We start from the raw sequence: 18,492 nt of genomic DNA, 5'->3' as shown, positions 1-18,492 counted from the left end.
AGTGATGAAGGTCCCAGCTCAAGGACCAGCGGTGAGAGAGGGCGGACCCCTCAATGGAGTCTGTCCACCGTGTGTATGCAGCATCCGAGGAGGCCAGAAGAGGGCGTCGGATGCTACGGAGCTGGAGTTGTAGCTGTCATTAAACACCCTGTCGATGCTGGGCATGGAACCGAGGGCCCATGTAAGGGCTAACTATGGTGCCCTCTCCGCAGCCCCTCTTCTTGAGTATCTTATTCCATAATTTGTCCCAGGAGAGGAAGTCTGTTGGAAAAAGAACGTGAAAGTTGAGCGCTTTGATGACTTTGCTCAGAGCTGGGAGATGAGACGGCACACCCAGAGAGCTCTGTGGCTTTTTCTTGGTGCCAGAGAAACACAGAAGGAGCCACTTCTAAAAGAACACAGTGCTTCTCCTCCTCGTCTTCTCACCTCCCCTGGGCCAGTGCCTGTGATAATTGGGAATCAGAGTCTGTTTTTTTCTGGGACAGAACCAGTGCTGGAAGGGTGTTCTGACAATAAGGGTTGCTGATTGACAGTTGATAGACAATGTTCTTTAGTAAGATTTTCCCGTGCCGGGTGTTAAGCCGAGAACCATATTAAACAACTTCAACAGCCAGCGTCCTATTCAGGTAGAATTTACTACCTGTTCCCTGTGTGGGGTGCAGTCAAGCGAGATGGTATCTCAGGTCTCTTCCATCCTATTACTCAAGGGCTCTATCAAGAAGAAAACACAGATCTGAAAACACTTCCCCCACTCCAAACACTGAGGTGGGGTAATTATTCACAGAGAAACGGGCTCGAGAGCAGAGATAACCAACGGAGAAACAAGAAGGTTTGATTCTGGTCTCATCATCTTTGACCTAGTAATTCCACTGCGGCAAATTTATCTTTAGAAAGAGACACAGAAGGACAGAGTTGTGCGTGCAGAGATGTCTGCTCTGTTCCCTGAACATAGAGAGGCCCTGCCCTGTGAGATGATGCCCAGCACAAGAATGGGAGGCATTTACCTGGTGGGATCTATGGCAGGTTTTTTTGAACCACTTCTCAGCTCTTTCTGATCACATCTACCTACTTTTAGTATTTTTTAAAATTAAATCCTTTTTTATTGTTGTTGAATATTGTTGAATTGTTTTATATATTGCTTCACTGTTGTTCAGGCTGATTTCAAAACTGTGGGATCTAAATAAAGCTCCCCCCTCACCATCTTAAATAATTGAGACTACACATATGTCCCACCATGCTCTGCTAACTTAAAAAAAAAAATCAAATAGACTACAGAAAAGGAAAAACAAAAACAAAAAAAAAAAAAAAAAAAAAAACATAGCACTTCACAGACGCTAAAGCACAAACATTGCAAAAATTTTGGTTACAGTTTTGTGTTCTGTGGTAGGGTGTTACAGTTTGTATGCGCACTGTTGGGAGGTGTGGCTTTGGAGAGGGTGTGGCCTTGTTAGGGTGGGCGTGACCTTGCTGGAGTGGGTGTGGCCTTGTTGGAGTGGGTGTGATGCTGTGGGAGTGGTCTTTAAGACCCTCACCCTAGCTGTCTGGACGTCAGTATTCTGCTAGCAGCCTTCAAATGAAGATGTAGAACCCTCAGCTCTGCCTGTACCATGCCTGCCTGGATGATAATGGACTGAACCTTTGAACCTGTAAGCCAGCCCCAAATATATGTTGTCCTTTATAAGAGTTGCTTTGGTCATGGTGTCTGTTCACAGCGATAAAACCCTAACTAAGACAGAAGTTGGTACTGGGAGTGGGGTATTGCTGTGATAGGCCTGACCATGCTTTTGTTTTTTTTTTTTTTTTTTGTTTTGTTTTTGTTTTTGTTTTTGTTTTTGTTTTTTTGAGGAATATGGATTTGGGGACTTTGGAAAGCAGTGGAATGCTTCAAGTGGAGCTTAATGAGATATCTTAGAAGGAATATGGAAGACTGTTGCTGCATATGATTTGAATTTCGGAGACTTGGCTCAAGAGGTTTCAGTGGAAAAGACTTTCAGAATGTGGCCTAGAGACTGTTTTTGTAGTATTTTGGTGAAGAATTTGGCTATTTTTTGTCCTTGCCTTGTCCGAAGAGTCTAAGGTAAAGAGATTTATATTAATTGCATTGGCAAAGGAAGTCTCAAAAAAGTCCAGTAGAAACTTTGTTCCCTAGTTAAGTCTCATGAATAAGTATAGCAAGCTTAGAAAAGAAAAATATATAATATTTGGTTTGAGCATTAAGGGGACACCAGGAAGTGAAATGGATCTGAATCCTGTGTTCAAGGATATGAAATTGAATTAAGGGAGTAGAGTTTAGACCCAGGCATGGTGGTACACATCTTTAATCCCAGGAGACAGGTGTCTGTGTCCAAGGTCTACAAAGGAAGATCCAGGACAGCCAAGCTTAGGCAGTGAAGGAGTTGGAAAACAGAAAGCTGGTGACAATGTAATAGAACAATGGGGCCATGTTCCAGCTCCTGCAAACAGCAGAACTCGGCAGCTTCGACCTTGTGGCTCTGAGTTAGAGTGAAAAATAGAAGGGACTACTGGAGCTATTGATGCTGGTCAGTTGGAGCTAAGAAATTAGTGGGGATTATGAAGAGACCAGCATCACTGAGGTCATTGGTGAAGGCACAGCCTCAGTTGCAGTTGATGGCCCAGGACTGAATGGGTCAAACAAAGGAGTTGGGACTTGGCACCATGAAGAGAGCCTATGAGGGGCTATTGGTGAAGTCTAGTTGCAGCAGAAGACTCCAGCATATCGGAGATGCCAGTACCACGAAATGATCACCAAGAACAGCCACAGCTTTGGAGTAGATCAACCTGAGCTTTGAGTGCTACAGAGGACAGAGCTGGAGAAGTGACGCCAGCCCTTTAGAGAAGCTGAGAAAATCACGTGTGGCTCTCAGACACTGAAACAAGAAGCTATAACATTGAAGTTGCTTTGGAGACACCAAAACGTTTGAGACGCCAAAGCTGTGGGTTATCATCTGGTGAGGAAAGGTGCTAACAGAGAGTGGAAACAGCCCAAGAGAAAGAAGTTTGTTGCACTCAATAAGGATGAGAAGGGAGTTGGAGATCTGAAGACTACTTTGATATCAGACATGGAGACAGAGTTTGGAGTTTGCCCAGCTGGTTTCCTGTCTTGCCTTGGGGATTACAGTGAAGTGATTGGATAAATCTCAGAAGAGACTTTTAATATTGGACTTTAACATTGTTGAGACTGCTATAGACTATGGGGACTTTGAAAGTTGGACTAAATGTAGTTTGCATTATGCTATGCTTAGGAATAGTCCCCTATAGACTTAAAGGTTTGGACAAGCCTATGGGGGCCAGGGAGTTGGATGTTATGGTTTGCATATGCTTAGCCCACAGAGTGGCACTGTTGGGAGGTGTGGCCTTGTTGGAGTATGTGTGTCACTGTGGGTGTGGACTTAAGACCCTTACCCTAGCTGCCTAGAAGTCAGTTCTTTCACCAGCAGCCTTCAGATGAAGATGTAGAACTCTCAGCCTCTCCTGCACCATGCCTCTCTGAATGCTGCCATGCTTCTGCCTTGATAAAGGACTGAATCTCTGACCCTGTAAGCCAGCCCCAAATATCTGTTGTCCTTTATAAGACCTGCCTTGGTCATGGTGTCTGTTCACAGTAATAAAACTCTAACTAAGACATAGGGTTATAGTCAAAACATCTCAAAGTCCACAGGTCTAAACACTCTAAAATACTAAGCATGGACACGCCCATAAAACACACAGAAACAAAGGTAAGACCTAGAAATACTCAGGCTGAACGTGGACGCTGCTGTTTGCCTTCCTCGTGTCTTCTGTGATGTTTGCAGGATGTTCTTGTGCTAATGCATAAGAACACACAAGACAGAACAGATTAACAGTGAAAGGCCATATTAGATCTTAAATGGCAGAGTGGTTCAAGTTGGGACTTAAGGAGCACGGTTTGCAGGCTAGCCTCTCAGGAACTACAAAATGTGAATGAGGTTAGCCTAAAAAAACTGTGCAGGGATACCCTGACGGACAAAAGAAGGGAAAGATGTTTAAAAATAAAGAAAAAATGCACTCAAGTATGTAAAGAGGTCTCCACCCACGGGGGACCAGAAATTGCTTCTCTGCACCTTAGCCCTCCCACCCCCCACCCCGGCTCCCCATCCCCCCCCCCCCCCCCCCCGCCGAGGCTGCCCCTCACAAACATGGCCGCTGCAGGATGGACGCGCCCCTCAACAAGATGGCAGCTGCAATAGGCCCGCCTTTTTCCGCTGCGCTGGCCAATGAAAAAGAAGCACGAGGACCTGCGCGTGCGCAGTGTGACTTAGTGGGCTGGCCCAGCGCGAGGGACACAGCAAGCAAAATGACTAAAAAGAAGCGGGAGAATCTTGGTGTCGCTCAGGAGGTGAGGGGAGAAGTCGGGTTCGGGTCACGCGGCTAGTCGCCGTGTTCCGACGAAGGGGCGTCTATCGGCTCCGCGGCTGCGAGGTCGAGGGCCAGAGGGAAGAAGCGACGGCGATGTGGCTTTGGGAGAGGCTGTGAAGGGAGAGGGCCCAGAGAGCCTCCTGAGGTGAGGGGGCATGACCCTGAGGTGAGGGGTCACGACGAGGAACGCAGTGATTAGAGAGCCCAGGACCTGAGAACCCAGAGGTCAGGGGAGCTCCAAAGAAGACAGGCTGTAGTGGGTATCCTAAGGAGAGAGACTAGGAAACTGAGGGGAGACTAGCCAAAAGGGACAAGTGGGTACCAAAAGTGTTGGGGACCTGTAGGTGAGGGGACCGTTACGTTATGGAGCTAAGACTGAAGCATGAATGCGCATCTGTTATCCAGTATATTGCTAGTAGTTTCAGTGTCTCCAGAGATGGGGAAGTTTTTTCCTGTGGGCTATCAAAACTGTAGCTTGGATATTACTTTGAGGATCTTTGGAAATCTGCAAAGGTTTCTAGAATTGGTATTAGGGAAGGCCTTTAAAGTAGTTTGTCATGCATGGGAAGAAATCCATCTGATGCATGCTTCGCTCGAACGCTCAATGAATCCTTGTATATTTGTCATGTTTGTATGGACAAGAGGCTGAGGGTCTACGTGGAGCCCATGGGTTGGGCATGGAGTAAGTGCTTATGGTCCCGGGACTAAGGCTGTAAAATTGTTCAAAGCTAGCCTGAGATACAGAGCATCACTGTGCCCCAAAGAGGGAAAGGAAACGAAAAGGCGGAAGCCAGTTTAAAGTGGTGAAGGTGATTAGAGCCGAGAACGAGACTCAGGTGGGCGTCCGGAAGTGGGGACTCAATTTTCTCTCAGTCACAAGGACGGCACGTTCAGCCTGGGCCCTTAGGCCACAGGTGTTCCAGTACATCTAGGAATGTGACACTGCCTGTTTGTAGATGATAGCAACAGGCTTCAGTGTCAAATTACTGGACACCCCCCCGGGGGGGGGGCATCCTTCCAGAGGATACCTACCTACTCAGTGATTCTAAAAGACTCATCGTAGAGCTTGCAGAAGTGGAGGTATGACCATTTCTTCCATCCTGGTAGGACCTGAGTGTGTGTTTTAGATATGCGTGTCCCTGCTAATGCAAGTGTTGTATGTGTGACTGACCTCAGAACCTAGCAACCTACATTTAAGAAAATTCAGCTGTGTGCCTGGAAAAGGATGCCTGTTGACTGTTTATCCTTGGAGGGTTGGGGATGGTCACAGCTTCTTGTTGGAAGTGTTCAGCCTCTTCCAGTACCACCTGTTGTGTGCACCTCTGATTTAATTGTGCATGGCCTCAGGGCAGGCTAGAGGAAGATGCTCCCTTTCAGTGGCTGTGAGGAAGCTCTCATTTCTGTTGGATAAAGAAAGCCCTTTTGGGGCTGGAGAGATGGCGCAGTGGTTAAGAGCATTGACTGCTCTTCCAGAGGTCCTAAGTTCAAATCCCAGCAAACATGATGGTTCACAACCATCTAAAATGGGATCTGATGCCCTCTTCTGGTGTGTCTGAAGACAGCTACAGTGTGTGTGTGTGTGTGTGTGTGTGTGTGTGTGTGTGTGTGTGTGTGTATCTTAAAATAAAAAGGGCCTTCCAAGTGTGGGCTGTTGGGGGAGGAGCACCCACTCCCCTGTAGGTAGCCTCACACCTCTAAAGAAGCCCAATAAACTCACTAGGATGAACTTAGTCAGAATTGTACCTTAGTTCATCAGTGGGACCTTTGGAGGAGGAGTGGCCATTGCTTGTCTCTCCCTGGGAAGGGATTTTAGCAACAGGAGATGGTTGTAATATCGGCCTGCATGCATGGTGAAATAAGCTGGCCAGTGTCTGGGGCAGGGGCATGACCTGATAGCCTGTATTAGAGCACAGGTTGCTGCTGTAACAGAAACCCCACAACTCAGAAGCTTCGAGAATGAGAAGACCCTGGAACAGAAGACAGTGGACCCTGTGTGGGAAGGGTAAACCGTGCCTCGTTGAGGCTTTGTGCCCAGGGTGCCTCTTGTTGCCACCTCTCTCCGGTTTTAGTCACAGACTCCACATTTGCCCCCTGGCTGTGGTGTGTCTGTTGCCCTGAGATCAGAGCCAGTGTATTTGGGAAAAAAACGTGGCCGTGTGCTGAAGTCACCTGAGAGCCACATTTCCAGCTGAGGCTGAGCGAGCTCGGCTCTGCCCTATCTGAGCTGTCAGATCATAACAAATGTCCTTTTTTATGGGTTTTCTAGTGCCATGATTTTTGCATTTTTGCGCTCTTTATTGGTGATTTTGCTACTTCAAGGGATCCGTAAGCATAGCGCTTAAGTGCTGTCCTGTGTTCCAGGACTGCGATGGGGCTAAGAGGGATGATTGGTTTGTTAGATAAGCCGTTTTCCAGGCATGAAACAACTCAGCACTACGTGGTACTTTGGGCAATGAGTTCAGTGCTAATGAGAACCAGTCATTCATTAAATAAGGTCTCTTTACAGAAACATATATCAGAGAGCATTATATATGGATTAGTTGATGAAAATGTTGACCAGAGGTATATGGAAGCCCAGCCCACTTCAGGATTTGCTAATTAGTGTTTGCTCAATTATAAAGAATGTAAGTACTGGGGTTTGAGAGATGGTCAGTGGTTAAGAGCACCGGCTGTTCTTGCAATGGACCAGGGTTGGTTTCCACCATCCACATAGCAGCTCACAGTCTCTCTCCCTCCAGTTCAAGGGGCTCTGATATCTTTAGTAGCCTCTCTGGACACCAGATATGTATGTGGTGCACAAACATAGAAGCGAAACATTTGTAAAATATAAATAAACCTTGAAGAGAAGAAAGAACTATCGTGGCTAGTTATGGTGACCTATGGTAATCTCGGCACTTGGGAAACAGAGGGGAAGATCAGGAGTTCAAGACCTTCATAGCCCAACCCATGCTACACGGGATCCTGACTCAAATACTGCACAAACGAAAAACATAGCGGTCATTTAATCAGTCTGTCTTACTACGAGAGCAGTGTGGACAGTGAGTGCAGCAGCTCCGGTAAGACCTTATGTAAAGCTAATTGTGTGCTTGGGAGGCTGAGATAGGAAGCCCGTGAGTTTAAGCTCGGCGTAGACAACAGTAGTGAGATCTCAGAACCCCTTTCTTTGTAAGAAGAGGAAGCGGCATATGCTCCGGCCACGGCTCTTCGACTGCCAGGGTTCTGCCATCTTAAAAGCAAGATCAGGACCGCCCCACTGGTGTGTTTTTCGGCAAGGAGAGTATAGAGGAAGTGCCCACTGCGTTAAGTACTCTGGCCCAGACTGCCCACTTTCTAAGAATCAAGGTACACTCCCCACTACCTGCCAGGGCAGCTGGGAAATGGGCTGGGCTCGTCAGCTAAGAGACCACATGCTCAGCTGCAGCCTGATTACCGCAGAAGGGGCTGGCATGGAGTAGGAAGCAGATCTCCCTGCAGATTACACCTGGCCTCCCCATGTGGCTGACATAGGTGGCTGAGGACAGACAGCTGCTCCTTTGTCTTCCCAACCATCTATCCAAATCTATCCCCGTCTTCCTGCTTTCATTTCCACATTTGTAACATGGAGGAACTCCTGTCTTGTCAGACTAACACAGATCCATCCATCCATCCATTTATCCATCCATCCATCCATGCATCCATCCATCCATCCATCCACCCATCTTTGCAGCCTTATGCATGGTAGGGTGCTCGCTAGTTTTTTTTTGTCAAGTTGACACAAACTAGGGTTGTCTGAGAATGACCGTTAAGAAATTGCTTCCATCACATTGGCCTGTCGGCAAATCTGTGGGACATTTTCTTGGAATGATTTGGAGTGGGCCCCGCCCACTGTGAGCAGCAGCCCTGGGCTGGTGGTGCGGGATTGTATAGGAAAGCAGGCTGAGCAAGCCACTGAGCAACACTCTCCACGAACTCTGCTTCAGCTCCTGTCTCCAGGTTCCTGCCTCGAGTTCCCTACATGATGGACTCTAAACCTTAAGTTGACATGAATTCTTTCCTCCCCAAGTTGCTTTTGGTCATGTTTATCACAGCAACAGAAGAGCAAACCAGAGCGGAACTTGGTATCAAGATCATGGGTTACTGGGGTGGCAGACCTGACCATATTGTTTCGGGAGGATCGTGGAAGCATTTGGAACCTTAGGCTGGAAGAACCATTTGTGATCAAGGCTTAGTGAGCTGTTTGTGGGAGCCTGGAAAATAACCGAAAGCAGCGCAGCCCATGGAGACTTGGCTGGTTACGTTTCAGGGCAAATACAAGACTGGGTCAGGACTGAGTGTACTGAGAATGCGTGGCTCAGGTCAGCCATGATTTCACAAGAGGCCAACACAGTAGGCAAGCCCTCTAGCACTGAGCTCCATCCCCAGCACGTTTTACCCCCTCAGTAACACTCCACTCTTACAGATGTTTGCATGGATGTTTTAAACATTGGCAAATACGCAGATGTATAAAAGCGGATGAGAGTGTGGGTATCTTCAGTTTTGTCTCTAAGGTGACTTTTTACTGGGATATTCGAGGTTTTGAAACCTGTAACCCTGGGCCTTCCGCAGAGACCTGGCATCTGGCTGTTGCTCTGCTTCCTCTTCGGTTGCCCCCCGGCGGGTCTTGAGTATTGAACGTGCACTGATGCCCTGTAGCAGTAGATATTGTCCTCTTATTAAAAGCTGTGCGCTCTGAGCTAGTGAAGTGGTGATTTAATCAAAAATGTTTGTTAATCTGACGAGTGCAATAAAAGCCCACGAGTGAGATCTCAGCACCTGCAAACAGCCCTCGCTTACTTGTTGTAATGAAACAATTGTCAAGCAGGTGGCCTTCACTCCAGGGTGGCCATGGGCCAGCTGTGCCAGGTGGTCACCTCTAGGGTATCCAGGCGGCTTTTAACTCTCCAACTCTGCTTCCTTCGGAGGCCTGTGAGACTCAGTCAGAAACAACTGTGTGTTAGGTTCTGAGAGACGAGAGAGATGTCACCACCCCACATGGGCAGGGAGAACTGGCCTGATAGGAGACTTGCTTGCATTTTGAACTGCGACTGTAACTGGACTCGTTTCTTTTGTAGCTGGCCTGCAGCCACTTGGCCTTAAGTTACTGAGTCTCAGCTGCCTCCACCCTTTCCGGGCTCTAGCGTTTGAACCCAGTGCCTTCTGCATGCTTGGAAGGTGCTCTGCTGCTGAGCTATGTCCCTAGCTGACACCTTGAAGGATGATAACTTGGCTAGATTTGGTCCCTAGTATACAAATCTTGTCTGTTTGGAAGTTTTTGTCTGTTGTGTTTCAGAAGACTGGACTGTGTGTCTTAATGCACATGGGAAATGATGGGCATGCTCCTGCCCCGGTTCAGAAGCTCAGCTCTGTTCGGGAGCTAGTACTTAAAAGCAGGACTGGTGCTTCTGCAAACCTTAGCTGTCCATACACAAGAAGCTGCCATACAGCTCAGTCATCACAGGCACCCATAAATCAAGACTTAACTAGCCAAGCATAAACTCCCAGGAGTCTCCCAGATGACATGTGGAACATCTCATTGCCCAAAGCTGAGTTGTGCGTGACCCTGGCTGTCCACTGACTTTTTCCCAACATGTGCGGCTGAGGTGAGCTGAGCAGAAGGGCCGGTGTCAGCGCTGGACTGGCCAGCTAATAGTCTCTTCAGTGAGGGATAAAAGCACATGGGAAGCAGTTAGTGTCCCCTGGTTCTCAACAGACAGACTGGGGTGACTAAGAACAGATGGAGACTTTGGGAAAGAAATAGATTAGCCTGCATGAACTGTGACCACTGTTAGTCTAGGAGTCCAAGACGAGCTGTGCAGGAGCTGTGGGAAAGCCCCCATCTCCTGTGACAGGACGAGACGAGAGGCAGGGTCTTGGCTGGAAGGAAGTACTCACCCAATTGGCCTCAGTGGCAGGAGGCAGTGTTGATTCCAGGTGGGTGTGGAGCTGGGGTCGGGCACTAACATGGAGCTGCCTTGCTGAGACAGTCTGGCACGCTGACCATTAAATGAGCCTCACCTGCACAGGTGGAAGCGACAGGTCGCTACTGGGCAGGTGATTCTCTCTGCAGCCTGCATCTGGCACCGCTCCACTTTACGGAGGTCAGGAGACTAAAACCTCATTACCTAACACTGCTGGATGTCAGCATGTGTGGAGTGGCTGTTTGCCAGCGTCTTAATTAATGAATTCATAAGGCACGGAGCGGATGCCAGCTCTTGAGAAGTGCTTTGAGCCTTTCAGTGATGGAGAAGCCTTTGCCAGTTTATCAAAAAATAGATCTGGCGAGAAAGAAAAGAAACCAAACCCCAGATTCCATTTTGGCCTAGAGCAGCTGAAGGCTCAGGGCAAGGTCTGGCCTGCAGGGTGATTTCCAAAGCTCCATAGCTCCTCCTGAGCTGGGGTGGGGTTAGTGTTCAGATGGGTGGTCCCGTGGCTGCCACTATCGGCCTGCGAGCTACTCACTTTCTTCAGTGCTCTGCCTGGAAGAGAACTCTACACCAGGCTTATTGATTTGGGAGGCTCTGGTGGTTTGCTTTCTGTACCCACTGTCCTGAGAGCCTCCTCCACGGAAAAATACCACTTCCCCAGTCATTTAGGTTTGAAGCTGGTTACCTGGGAGATAAGGTACACCCCCCCCCCCAACCCGGAGACATGGCTGTGTGGTTTGGAGGCCACAGATGGAAAGCCCCAGTGGTATTGCCAGGGACCATCTGGGTAGGCGGTCTAGCGCCTTTACCCATTACAGTAAACATCCCAGGGCTCCTGATGTGTGAAAATGAGTGGATTTCTTGGACCAGCTTCCCAGGCAGTGAATTAGAAGAGGAGGAAGCTTTGATGCCCTTTGGGGATGGGGAGGGAGAGGGTTTACCAGGCACTGTTAGCCCACACACTTCCTTCTCCAAACTCGATGTGTTTTGTGTGCATTTGGGAGGGTACTTTGACAGTGTGGAGATGTGGGGGAGGGTGTTTGTGAAGGGACAGTCAGCTTAGTATGAAGACAGACGCCAGGCTCCTGGCGCCTCCATCTCCCAGCGCATGGATTCCAGGCAGGCCCTTCCAGGCAGCATCTGTTGTGTGAAGAGACCAAGCACAGCCAGGCACAAGGTCATTCTGAGTAGAGGATCTGTTAAAGCCAGACCAACAGACTTCCACAGGTTCAGGGGCCGTGCTTGACTTTGTTTCTGAATGTCACTAGTCCTGCTTGGTTTCGGATGTTCTCATGAAGGGCGGGTGCCGGGGAAGACTGGAGGAAAGTGTGGACCTAGTCCCACAACCTTCCAGGCATGGATCCTCTGCTGGGAGTTGGCTCTGCACAGTAGTGACAGCTCCTCTGCAAGGCGGGTGCAAAGTCAGACTGGCTGACTGCAGCTGCCTATCCTAGGGCATGGAGGTGGAAGTTACCTCCTACGATAAGAGTCACAGCTTTGTACTGTGGGGCGATGGGGTTTGGGAACACACCTGGATAAGCTGCTTTCTTACTGTAAGTCTTCCTGTCTGTAAGATGTGGACTCGGGTGGTCTGCCCTCCTCCTCTGTGTGGAGTGTCTAGAACAGAGCCTGGCACTTGGGCAGTGCTGCAGATGTGTTCCAGGTGTTGTATCCACTGTGCGGGCTCTTGGTTCCCAGTGCTGCTCCTTATCCAGACTCATGACACCATCTAAGTCCTCAGTACCCAGCCAGCTCCTGGCCAGGCACGTATGGCATGCCCTGTGACCACTGCCTGACACCCCAGGCAAGCTCTTTTCCAGCATCCTGTCACTGGCTGGCCGGAAGCTCCCAGGAGCCAAGGCCCTTGAGAGGCAGGAACCTCTTCCAAACCTATTAGACAGAATGGTTGGCGTGGCCTTGAACCTCTGCCCTTTCCCAGTCAGCCTGGCCTTCGGGAAGCTGCAGTGGCTGAGGCTGTGGGCCAGGCCTGGCCTCCCAGCTGTCCAGGTGCTCTGTTGACTGTGGTATTCGGTTTTTCACTCTCCTACTGAAGAGCCTGTGGCTCCTGCTGACTCTTGCTTGTCAAATGAATAAAAGCTGCCCGTGCTCCTTCCGGCAGCCCTCCAGCGGGCACCCTGTGGGGCCTGACCTGACCTGTGCAGGGGCAGCTGTCTGTGCAAGCGGCACGAGTCCCAGCCTCTGAGGAGCCTATTTGGGGCTTTGATTCCTGGAGGCTCCAGCCTCTGAAAAGATGCCTCCCGGGGATTTCAGACGAATTTTACAGTTTCTCTTAACACAGTGGTTTTACAGTGCAGAGGACCCCAGGGAGACTTGCCTAAAGCTCTGGGAGTAAGGCTATCTTCCTGACCGGGAGGGGCTGTTAGTCTGGCCTGGGGCTGGGGAGGGAAGCCCTGAGGAAGCCCTGACTGCCACTTGCAAAAGTCCTCCTGCTCTCCCAGCACACTCTAAGCTGCACACTCTGGCTGAGTCCTGCTCAGATGCAGATATTCAAGGGCCTCTGTTCTTACCCAGACTACAGTGCAGGCCTCACATGCAGACACCATTCCACCAGCCTTGAAGGTTGTGCCTTCCCCTCTCCACCTTATCTGCTGCTTCTCGCCTGTCTCCAGGCAGGTTTAGCTATGCCGGGTCACTGCTGGGTCCAGGCTAGTCTCTACAAGACCAAAGTGCTCCATGGGGGCTTAGGTGGTGCTTCCGAACTTCTCAGTGCCAGAAGTTTGCTAGCTCAAAAACTCCAGCTCCACCTTTGTGTCTTGAGGGCTCTGCTCCTTCTGGAAGACTGCCAGCCTGCTTAACCACTGGTTCCTCTTCCCTTTGGTACCACCTTGTTCCTAGGTGTAATTATAGCACATGGATGTTTCTTAATCTACCAGGGCACCCACTCACCAGGGCCATGCTGCCCCCTGTAATTCCAGGCTAGTCTCAGCACCTGAGTAGCCAGCGGCTGCTCTTCTGCCAGGCAGATGCTCTGGGTGGCTCCATGGCCTTCCCTTTCCACTACAATAGTTTTCATCTCTTTGTTTGAACCTCTTTCTTCCACACTTCCCTGGATACCCTTCCTACTCCCAGCCTTACTGGTTGCCAAGTCCCCTGTGCTGCCTGCGTTTCCTCAGAGGACCACTGCTTCCCTAGCTCAGTTGAGTTCTGTCTGGGACTCCGTTGGTCTGTCTCACCCTGGGGGTTCCCCCCACACTTGGCCTTGTCACTTGAACCTATCCCAGCATCATCCCAAAAGATTACAGGACTTGCCAATGTGTCATGTTCTGGCTAGTGGGCTGACTCAGGACAGAGGCCCTGCTGTCCCCACTACCCCTCCAGTAGACAAAAGATCAGCCAGTTCCTGCTGAAGAGGATCCCTCCCACTGTCACCTGCCTGCAGCAGCAGGGCTTCCCCAGCACTCTTGACCCCACTGCCCTCATGGTCTTCCTCTCACCACAGAGCCAGTGAGTACCATTCTTTAACAGCAGCCGGTACTAAACTCCACCTGTGTGAAGTGCTCTTTCAAGCTCATCACTACCCTCACAACTCTGAGATGTCTATCACCTGAGACACAGGCCGGTTTGAGCAGCCTGCCATCCATTCACAAGTGACCAGGTACAGCTGGAGCCCTGTACAGCGCTTCACATGAGGTCCCCTTTTTAAGCTTCCAGCTTTCAGTCCAACTGCTTGCCCAGCCCTGACCCTACTCTTCTAGAATCTTCCTGAGATGTCTCCTTATTCTGATCCTAAAGCTCACAGCTGCTGGGTCTGGCTTCCTTTGGCCTGAGGGCAGTGGGGGTAGAGGGTGGGAGGTGGGGTGACCTGAGGAGAACTGGCAGCAGCTATAGTGTTCATAAGCCATGTGCATGAACACTCCAACTGGGAACTTTCTGGAAGGTCCATTTCCTGGTCTTTTCTTACCTTTTTGACCCATCTTGTAGGTTAAGTCTGTTCTGCAGCCACCTCTGAGGCCCCCAGCAGTCACATATAAAGCCAGCATTAAGATAGTCCCTTCCTGTCTCCACAGCCTGCTTCCTGGACTCTCTGCTCCATTACTACAGTTTCTGATGTTGCCCTCTGCTGCTGGTGTCTAGTCCCCTTCTAAGGATGAATCTGCTGCTTGCTGAAAAGCCTCTTCAGGCTCAGCACGCAGTCCCCTGCATCCCCCCATCCCGGAGGCCACAGGCAGTTGTAAAGAGAACTTACTATTTAGAAGGGAATCAGAACTGTCAGCAGGACATAAATATTCATGGAGGGAGGTCAGAGCTGAGTCCCTAAAACCTTGATTTGTGTTCACCCATTTAAGCCTCATTAAAAAGTGGCGAATGAAAGAGGGGATATTCAGTATAACTGCAAATAAATTGGGCTTGTTCAGATAAAGGCCCCTGACTGCCAGCCCCTCAGGCCCTGTCCAGATCATGATGGCAGAGCAGCCTGGCCACAGCCTCAGCTGTAAGACTGGTTAGCAAGAGCATCTGGCCTTGCTCTGGGGCAATTACCACTTGTTTGGGCACCTGGGCACCTTCCAGAGGTATTCAGGGATGGAAATCCTTAACCTGATCCCTCTCCAGGCCCCACCCAAAGAGCTGCAGGGAGAACTGAACCTGGACTGGACATCTGGAGCAAGCTGCATTAGCTGTGTGCAAGCACAGCTGTTTTCTGTTTTAGTGAGCCCAAGGTTTTCAGTCTGTCCACACTGAGGTGTCACTCATTCCAGTCACAAATTGGAAGATCACAGACCAGGCCTTTTGGTCACAGTGGTGGCAGGTGGCTTAAGAAGCTGCAGACTTGGGCATTCTTGAGGCCAGGCGTACCTATAGCAGACTTGTTCCTAAGCCTGGCTCTCCTGTGTTCACCTTCCTACAGTGTGGCTCTGGGTGGTGTTCATCAGCATAGAGACGGTACAGCAACCATGCAGTAACCTGGACACTGCAGGTTACTTCCTCCCACGGCGCCCTCCTCACTCCACTGCAGGAAAGGAGTTGACCTTGTTTTGGACTCACCAAAGTAACTGACCCAGGATTGTCTGAGATGGATGTTGGCCAGGGAGAAAGCAGAGGCCCAGGAACTTATTAACTTCCTGATTTACAGCCCTAGACTAGTGGCCTAGGTCATCCAGACTCAGCAGTCTGCTTGGAGGGAAGATTTTTCCAGGGGTAGCTCCAATAGGAGTGGGGCTAAGACAGACAGAAGGCTGCCTTTGGGACTCCTCAGAAAAAGTTCCATCTAGGGAATCCTAGTCTTCCATTTGCTGTCTCTCCTGGAGATTTGGTTAAGGTGGGTGAAGTCAGAGATGGAAAAGAGGGTTACAGGGACCTGAGGAGCTTTCAACACATCCAGCCACCAAAGCCAAGGTGCTAGCTTGGCAGCCTAGACCCAGCCAGAGGGGGTGACCACTTCAGTTAGATACCTGGAGACCAGGTGACGGCCAAGTGCGTGACATGGCACATAGGTGTGGATAGTCCTGCCCAGCATTTTACAAGCCATTTTTCTGACAACTTGGGTATTTTCTTTAAGATCACATCTCTGAAATGACAAAGTAATGGGAGATGTCTGGCAGTTCTCCTACTCAGCTACTTTGCCACTGAGTTTTGCTGACCTTGGTGATAGGCTACATTTCTGCCAGAGCCACATCAGAGAGAAATAGAAGTGGATTTAAGTTGCATTGTTTCGCTAGTTTTTATTGATCTTCAGAAAAATGTCTCTGGTGATGATGCAGACTGGACTGTTAGGACATCTGCAAGGATGCACCCTTGACATTTAACCCTTCACCCATGGAGTGCTTGGGCCCTGGTACTGGCTCTGCATTGCACTGCAGGGCAAGTGCTACAGGGTACCAGGCTCTGGTGGAAACAACCAGTGTCCTGTTCTTGTGAGACACAGCTAACCTGGGGTTTGGCTTCACCCTCAGTCTGTGCCTGGTCAGAGGGTCCTTGTTTCCCAGGACTCCTTTCAGCGTGAAGCACTCTGTCAACAGCAAAGCCTGCCCAGTACAAACATGGGGTGCATGGGCAGGGCGGGAGACCTAGAGGTGAGTCTCTCAGAGGTGCCAGTGTCAGGAAAGCTGTGGAATTCTGTGCCTTTGTCTCTTTCAGATTGATGGTCTAGAGGAAAAACTGTCTCAATGTCGGAAGGACCTGGAGGCCGTGACTTCCCAGCTCTACAGGGCTGAGCTGAGTCCTGAGGACAGGTAACACCTCTGTCCAGTCACAACTCTGTAAGCCAAGGTCCCTAACTTTTGAGCTTCAACTCCTGTGCCCTAAGATTCTAGTTTTTGACCCCCCTTATTCAAACAGACAAGGACTGCCTCTCTGGTTGAGACAGGAAAAAAGGGGTCTGAGATGTAAACTCCTTCCCCACAGGAGGTCTCTGGAAAAGGAGAAAAGCACCCTCATGAACAAAGCCTCTAAATATGGTAAGAAAGTTCCCTCCAGTTGCCAGCGTTGTTCCCAGCACCCGTGAAGACAATGGTTTATTGTTTTTGTCCAAAGGAGGAAGCAGTACCAAGGAGTCTATTCTTTGGGGTGTGCCTGGGCCATGTCCAAAAGAAAGGTCCACATCTATAGACTCTGGGTTCTGCATCTCATGCACCTAAACAATCTAGACTGGGAGTGGTAGAGGGGACAGTCTTTACTTGGGGCAGGAAAGGCATTCTGTGGGTGGAGCAATGCTGCCACCTTCTGGGTGCTAGAAGCAGAGCCAGGTAGAGCTCACTACCCCTTGCCCTGAGGCTAGGACTGTGGTCTGCAGAGAGCTCTTCTGATATGTCCCACATCCCATCAGCCCAAAGCCAGCTGGCAGTTTTCTTAGTCCATTGCACAAGTAGAAGGTGGTAGCCAGGACATCAGTTTAGCCTTTGCAAGGTAGAACTTGAACACAGTGGTGACTGGGTATAAATATCAGATGTCTTCTAGTTACTTTCAGGCAGAAGGGATTCAGGAGCTGTGTGAGCCCAAGGAGGCCCAGCTGTTCTTGAGATGAGCACGCAGAGCTAGTCTTAGACGGTGAGAGGATGCCTACTGTGGTTCTCAGGGGTGGCCTCACACATACGGTATTCACAGAGAAGTGGTTAAGCAAGTCAGGCCTGCTCTTAGGTCTAAGTCTAGCTTAAGGATTACGAGGTCTGGGCAGATCAAGGACAGGGCCAGGTTTTGGGGTGCAACAGTGGGTGAAAGAAGCAGTTAGGTGGGCTTCAATGTTGTGTTTTGTTTCCATCTTTTTCCTCCCAGAGAAGGAGCTAAAGCTGCTTCGACGAGAGAACCGGAAAAACATGCTGCTCTCAGTGGCCATCTTCATAGTCTTCGCCTTGCTCTATGCTTACTGGACTATGTGAGTCAACCATCTTCAGCAAAGCGGGTTCCCTTCACTCCCTATCCAGGGACTGAGCAGCCTTTCAAGCTCTGGACAGAGGTGGGGGCCTTTCTGCTGTGGTTCCCAGCAGTGGTAGCAGAAGGGCATGGTACTGCTTCCTTCTATTGCTTGGGAGAGGGGCAATAAAGAGCCCCAGGCTCTGCTGTCTATTGAGTAAATATTTCCTGCTGACTAGGTGAGGGTTAGCAAGGGAAGCACTCTCAAAGATAAAGGGATGTTCCAAAATTCTTGTGTACAATCCAGGAGGGAGGGAGACATGAGCTGCGAAGGCAAGTGTTGAGCTACCTGCAGCTCCAGACTAGGCCTGCAGGTGCTATGGTGACGACCAGACTGATGCATGGTGGCAACAGCCGGTGCATAGGACGGGACTGGTGAAGAGGCCAGTCAGCAGCTGACAGGTTCTCCCCTAGCTCCACCCTCAGTAGAGGGTCCTAAGGGAGGAAGAATGCTTACTGGGGGTGCAGCAGGTACACATGCAGTCCTGGACATTCAGAAGCCCACCAAGTAACAACAGGTTGTGAAATGACAGAAATCAGCTGGAGGCAGCCCTTTTAAGTATGTAATGGTCAGGTGAAGGAATTCTCACCTGGAGCTCATGTAGACTCAGTGAGCATCTCCTTAGTGCTGAACATGGCCTCTTTCTGAGAGAGGCTAGCCCGAGAAAACAGAAGAAGATCCTTTTTCCTGTCTAGTGATGGTGAGGACTTAGTCATTCCTCACCCCCTGCTTTAGACAGAAACTGCAACTTGATGCCTTTTAGGCTTCCTGTCTATGAGGAAACAG

General features: G+C 49.8%; 1 protein-coding gene across 1 annotated transcript; it reads left to right on the top strand.

Moving 5' to 3' along the window:
- The first annotated feature begins 4,310 nt into the window (after positions 1-4,310).
- Positions 4,311-17,792, top strand: CCDC167 (coiled-coil domain containing 167). Its single transcript, XM_080938024.1, has 4 exons — positions 4,311-4,375; positions 16,434-16,528; positions 16,701-16,753; positions 17,568-17,792. Exons 1-4 carry the CDS (start codon positions 4,334-4,336, stop codon positions 17,669-17,671), a joined length of 294 nt encoding a protein of 97 aa, XP_080794150.1. The 5' UTR covers positions 4,311-4,333; the 3' UTR covers positions 17,672-17,792.
- The last annotated feature ends 700 nt before the right edge of the window (positions 17,793-18,492 follow it).

The sequence above is a fragment of the Micromys minutus genome (genome assembly GCF_963924665.1).
Source record: "Micromys minutus genome assembly, chromosome: 25".
NCBI classification, from domain to species: domain Eukaryota; kingdom Metazoa; phylum Chordata; class Mammalia; order Rodentia; family Muridae; genus Micromys; species Micromys minutus.
Note: the sequence above shows the minus strand (reverse complement) of the source record. Positions and strands in the feature narration are given on the sequence as shown.